This window comes from Megalobrama amblycephala, linkage group LG8 (genome assembly GCF_018812025.1).
Source record: "Megalobrama amblycephala isolate DHTTF-2021 linkage group LG8, ASM1881202v1, whole genome shotgun sequence".
NCBI classification, from domain to species: Eukaryota; Metazoa; Chordata; class Actinopteri; order Cypriniformes; family Xenocyprididae; genus Megalobrama; species Megalobrama amblycephala.
The window spans coordinates 11408618-11414617 of record NC_063051.1 but is presented as its reverse complement, the minus strand read 5'-3'; the positions used below and the strand labels follow the sequence as shown (position 1 = coordinate 11414617).

General features: G+C 37.6%; 1 protein-coding gene across 1 annotated transcript in view; it reads left to right on the top strand.

Moving 5' to 3' along the window:
* The first annotated feature begins 834 nt into the window (after positions 1 to 834).
* Positions 835 to 6000, top strand: part of slc9a7 (solute carrier family 9 member 7) — a 42605-nt gene continuing 37439 nt past the window's right edge. The window contains 2 exon segments of the mRNA XM_048199245.1: positions 835 to 904; positions 907 to 1137. Of these exon segments, the coding sequence (XP_048055202.1) occupies positions 850 to 904; positions 907 to 1137 (286 nt within the window). The 5' untranslated portion in view covers positions 835 to 849.

Below are 6000 nucleotides of genomic sequence, written 5' to 3'. Positions count from 1 at the left end.
ACAACTGGGATGTCTGCATTAATGGATCTTGAGAGAGGAAATGTCATTGCTGGCTATGCAGGCCTCACTGAGCCATCGGATTTCAACAAAAATATCTTAATTTGTGTTCCGAAGATTAACGAAGGTCTTACGGGTGTGGAACGGCATGAGGCTGAGTAATAAATGACAGAATTTTCATTTTTGGGTGAACTAACCATTTAATGTTATGAAGTGAATAACAACTTTATTCAACAATTTCTTCTCTTCCATGTCAGTCTCCTACGCTGTTAACGTATATGTAATAAAGTCGTTATATTTGTTTGTTTTTTGCGCACAAAAAGTATTCTCGATGCTTCATAACATTAAGGTTGAACCACTGTTGTCAATGTCTTTACTACCGTTCTGGGCCTTGAAAGTAGTAATAAATTTGCAGTCTATTGGAGGCCAAAAACTCACTGATTTCATCAAAAATATCTTAATTTGTGTTCTTAAAATGAACGAAGGTCTTACGGGTGTGGAACGACATGAGGGTGAGTAATAAATGACAGAATTTTTATTTTTGGGTGAACTAACTCTTGAAATAAGGCCTATCATACTTAATTTGACCTCTTTGGTTGACAAATTACAATCAACATCTTCTGAAGATTAAGAACAACCTTTTCTGATCATCTGTTGAAAAACATTTTCAGGCCCAATTTTGTATTATGTTTGTGCTAAGTACAGAAATAGAGTAAGAGTGGGGTAGCTGTGTGCGTGTGTCTTTAAGAGCTTGAGCTGCGGTCTGCTCTGATATACATCATTATTGCCTCTGACTCTACCTGACGCAGCTGAGGCAGTGAGTGAGGGAACCCGCCACAAGCATCCTGCACCATGGAGGCGGTCACAGCACCAAAGCCATGGACATTATATGCTTTAGGACACAGATCACGTTTCCTATTTTAATGTTCATTTTAAGCCAATGTTATTATCGGATAAGAGCAGATGACGGCGGCATGGAGGAACTTGCCACGGAGAAAGAGGCAGAGGAAAGTCACAGGCAGGACAGCGTGAATTTACTTACATTTATTTTGCTTTTGACACTCACTATCCTCACAATATGGCTCTTCAAACACAGAAGAGTGCGCTTCCTGCACGAAACCGGACTGGCTATGATATACGGTGAGAATGAGTCTTTTTTTACATTGCGAAAGGCGTTAGACATCGTCTGCGTCTCAAAACCGAATGAGCCGCCGAGCTCGACAGCGTTTTTGGCCGTTATTGTACCGAGTCATCATGGCTGAATCATTTTAGTTCGTGTGTTTTTGCGCATTTTTTGTCAAGATAGGCAGCTCGCTAGGTTTTGAAACACAGCCATCGTGTAAACCCCTTAGCTAAGCCTCAAATGAATGAGCCCGTGTAGCCTGCTAGCCTCTGGGAGTGCTAATACAACAAACCGTGTGGATCTAATGTCATGTCATTTCAGTGTGGTGTTGAAGTATCATGTTCTCCTGTTGGTTTCGTTAATGTTGTTGAATGTACCATAATAGCTGACACATGTGTTTGCCTTTATGCAACCCACAGTTTTGATATTGCATAATATTTTATGTGTATAGCCCGCTTTTCATGGTCTCTGACGACGCTGTTTCGTTTCTTATTTTGTTTGTCATAACTCCTGTTGAGTTCCTCATACTAGCTTTGAATGGTGTGACAGCTATTGTATTTCAGGTTGTATTGCATTTATTTCATGTTGCTTTAAACCTTTTTTCTGGAACACACAAGGAGAATTTTTGAAGAATTGTGATGGTTGCTTTTCCATGAATTTGCAATAAATGGCAGCTGAAGCTTTAAAAAGGACAGTAAAAAAGCGATGCGAATCGTTCACTATCTTCTAGGTCTTTTGAAGCCATATGAGAATTTGAGATTATCCAGTACACAAACCCAGTTGCAGTGTTTAAAAGCTAGTTATAGGGAAAGATTAGGAATGCACAAAGTCTATTTATCACTCAAGACAATTTTTGTGAAACTTGTATGATATTTTTGTGGTGCTGCTTATACATTCTTTTTGAAGCTTGTATGTCTTTCTCTTTCCTTTTTAATTGTAATTGCATGGACAAAATCTCCTTTTGTGTTTGTAGAAGAAAGAACATCATATGGGTTTGGAATGATACGAGGGTGATTAAATGATGACACAATGTTATTATTTTTTTTTTTTTGGGGTGAACTAATCCAAATAAGACAAATGTGAAAAATAAAAGGCCTTCAGCAAGGTCGGCAAATGCCTGTCTTCAAATGTGTCTTGTCTTCAGTGAAAATGAGATCTCTCATCAGTCTGAAGTACAAAAGAGTTGCTTGGGCATGAGAGAACTTGGGTAAAGTTGGTTTTATATTCGCACATTCGGACATCCGTATTCAATAGCCTCGTTAATCACACTACATTGGACATTCAGTGGACATTCACAAGTAAATATGCCATTAAAACAATACTTGCCTATTTTGATCGACTGTGAAAAATATTGTAAGTTGACAATCGTTGGTTGTCAATATCATGTCGCTGCTTAAAATTCGCAAACATTAATTTATTGCACATTTATTGGAAAGTCTGAATTTATCAGAAGTCCGAATGTGCGAATTTAAAACCAACTTTACCGAAGTCATGAGAGAAAGGCTGGGTTAAATGTAATTTAACTAATGGCTTATGGTTGTTGTTTTTGCTGGTTAGACTTATTCCACACTTATTTGGTGTGCTTAGTTTGTCTGATTTGGTTAAACCAAGGTGCTTTAGACTGTAGTGTTCTGACTCGGTTTACTATAGACCGCAAAAAATGGAGGATAATTTTCAGACCTATGTAATTATTTTAATATTTTAGTCAGATGCCACTTAAAGTCACCATGAAATCAAAATCGACAATTTTTGTTTTTTACAGAATGTTGCAGTGTTTATTATAAATGATTTTTCTGTGCACATTATTTTTTTAAAATATGCCCTTTTCTCATGACGTCACGCAACTTCTGTTTTGACTCGAAGCGGCATATTCTTCTTCCGTAAGCATAGTAGAATACTAATGCTGCTCGAATGAAAGAAACCAAATGTTTGTGTATCTGCCACAAATATGGGGGAGTAGTTAAAAATGGAGTACTGAAGTCATACACTTTCTGCTTCCCTTAGTGACTCTTACACAGTGTGTTTGCTGTCTTTATTGCAGATAAAGTTGGTTAGAAGCATTTGTCAAATTCCTTGCAATATTCGAAATAAAGCTTAGCTTTATTCTTGAACTAGATAATATTGGGTTTTCTTTCAGACCACTTGCATCAATGGATGTGAAATTTGACAATAGGGAAGAAAAGACTATCGCAACTTCTGTTTCATGCCGACTTAAAAGGGATAATTCACCCCAAAATTTAATTTCTGTCATTAATTACTCAAGTTTTTTTTTATCCCCCAATAGAAAACAGCATAATTACCGTCATTCATGGTCCAGAAAAGTTGACGCAGAGCAGCGCTTCCATGTTTACGTCAGAACGCCGGTTCATTATTGGCCAACTCCTGTGTCAGCATCACACACATGCATCGTGGTGCTCACCTGAACAGCGTCGGCCAATACTGAGCCGGCGTTCGGACGCAAACATGGAAGCGCTGCACTGCGTCAACTGTGTACGAGACTGACAAGATTGAGAAGAAATTTTTGAATAAAGTCATTATTTTTGTTTTGTTTTTGCGCACAAATAGTATTCTCGTCGCTTCATAACATTAAGGTTGAACCACTGCAGTCACGTTGACTATTTTAATGATGTCTTTACTACGTTTCTGGACCTTGAATGATGGTAATTACATTGCTTTCTATTGGGGGATAAAACCTTGGATTTCATCAAAAATATCTTAATTTGTGTTTTCCGAAGATGAACGAAGGTCTTACGGGTTTGGAACAACACAAGGGTGTGTACTTAATGACAGAAATTTCATTTTTGGGTGAACTAACCCTTTAAGGGACATATTTTATCCTCTTGAACCAGTTGTAAGCAAGATTCTCTTGTTTTGCTTTGTCCATCTGTTATTCCGTTTGGTTTCATTAAAGTCAAACCTTTGCTGTAAATATTGTTTAGATAAATTTGACAAATGTTCATGCATCTGAATTGTGTAAATGGTGACCTGGGAGTCTATACTTACCTGTCTGACATACTGAAAAACAGGTATAGTATCATGTCTAGTCTACTTTGCTTACATTGTGATCTTGGGGAAGAACCAAATTCAGCAAATTTACTTTTGCTATTAAATAACAGCAGTTACAACAGTCCAGAAAGTCTTGGGGACTTCCAGTTCACTTTGCAGTACATTTGAAACTCATCATAGGTGATTTTATGCTAATTACGGCATTTTATGTGACAGTAAGATTTTTTTTTTTTAAGTCCCTGTAAAGTCAATTCTGAGAATTCTTTCTAAACACTTTATAAATGTTACAAATGTATTGCTGAAACACATTACAAAGACTGTGAATTGTGTAATGCTTAATTGTGAAGTTTAAGCGTTAAACAGTTTTTCACCAAGTCTCTGTTCAGGATTTTTTTGGGCGGAGCTAAAACGGGGGTCCGATGACGCACTGGAGCCCCCGAGCATGGCCCCGCCCCTAACAATATATAACTGTCGATGACGCACCGAACGTGGCACCGCCCCTAACGCTACAGCAGCTCACCCGCTCAATCTCGAGTAGTTATACAGCCCTTTGCACATTTAGCTAGTAATGCCTTCGTCACGCAAATGCATATTACATGGTTGTTATAATATACAATACAGCTCGGTCTCCTTATTTAAATTTTCTAAAACAATGATATGAAGGGGTGGATTAATTTAGTCTCTAAAGTGATATCGTTCTACACCGGATAGTTTTAAAAACTTTCATCAGACAGCTGGGATTCATTGATAATCCGCTGTTTTTGGTGAATGGGACTGAACAGACCTTGGCCAACCTCCCGCCTCGGCCTTCCTACCGTCCCACCGACAACCGATGATATGAGGCCGGACAGAGTCTCTCCCGTCCCGGCCTTCATCCTCCCGTCTTGCGGCGCCGTCTGTCGACTCGACAACAGTCGGCAGTACGTGCCCACCAATAAGTGTAAGTTGCTGTGTGTTCTTATGTTATAATTAGTAGGTAGTCCACAGTAACTCTACTAAAATTTGCAACCCTCTACTGTGATTCTTTTGTTTATATGCATCAGTATATTTGACTCATTAGACTCAAGTCAGTTGAGACTGCAGCTCTCGTGAGTGGGCGTGGTTTCAGCGCCGACAGTGGACACGCCCCCAGCGTTTGAGAGCAGAGGGCGCTGCCTATTTTTTCGAGATTTTTATTACTTATTTCATTAACTTGCAGATGTCTTTTAATCATTCAAATTTGGCTGGGTGGTTAATAACAAATTTTTCTGCAGTGTGACAAACTCAGAACACATACTTTAAAATGACTTTACAAGGACTTTAAAGAAATTAATACTTTTATTCAGCAGCAATACATTATATTGATCAAAAGTGACAGTATAGGCTTTTGTAACAAAAGATTCTATGTCAAATAAATGCTGCTCTTTTGAACTTTCATTAAAGAATGCTGAAAAAAGTATAATGGTTTCCACAAAAATATTAAGCAGCACAACTCTTTTCAGCATTGATAATAATGTTTCTTGATCACCTCAACTAGTCATAAGATGGTATCAAATTTTCATGTTTCAATAATTGCTGAAGCTTCACTCTTAAAAATAAAGGTTCTTTATTAGCATTGATGGTTCCATGAAAAACCTGTAACATTCATGGAATCTTTCCATTCCACAAAAGGTTCTTTAGATTTTTAAAATGTTATTTTACACTAAGAAAAATTGGTTCTTTTAAGAACTCTTCACTGAAAACTTCTTTGGGGAACTAAAAATGGTTCTTCTATGACGTCACAAAAACAAACAAATAAAAAAAAAACCCGTTTCCAATCTTTATTTTTAAGACTGTAGAAGAAACTTTTTTGTTTCCCCAAAGAAACTTTTGATGGAAAATTCTTAAAAGAACCA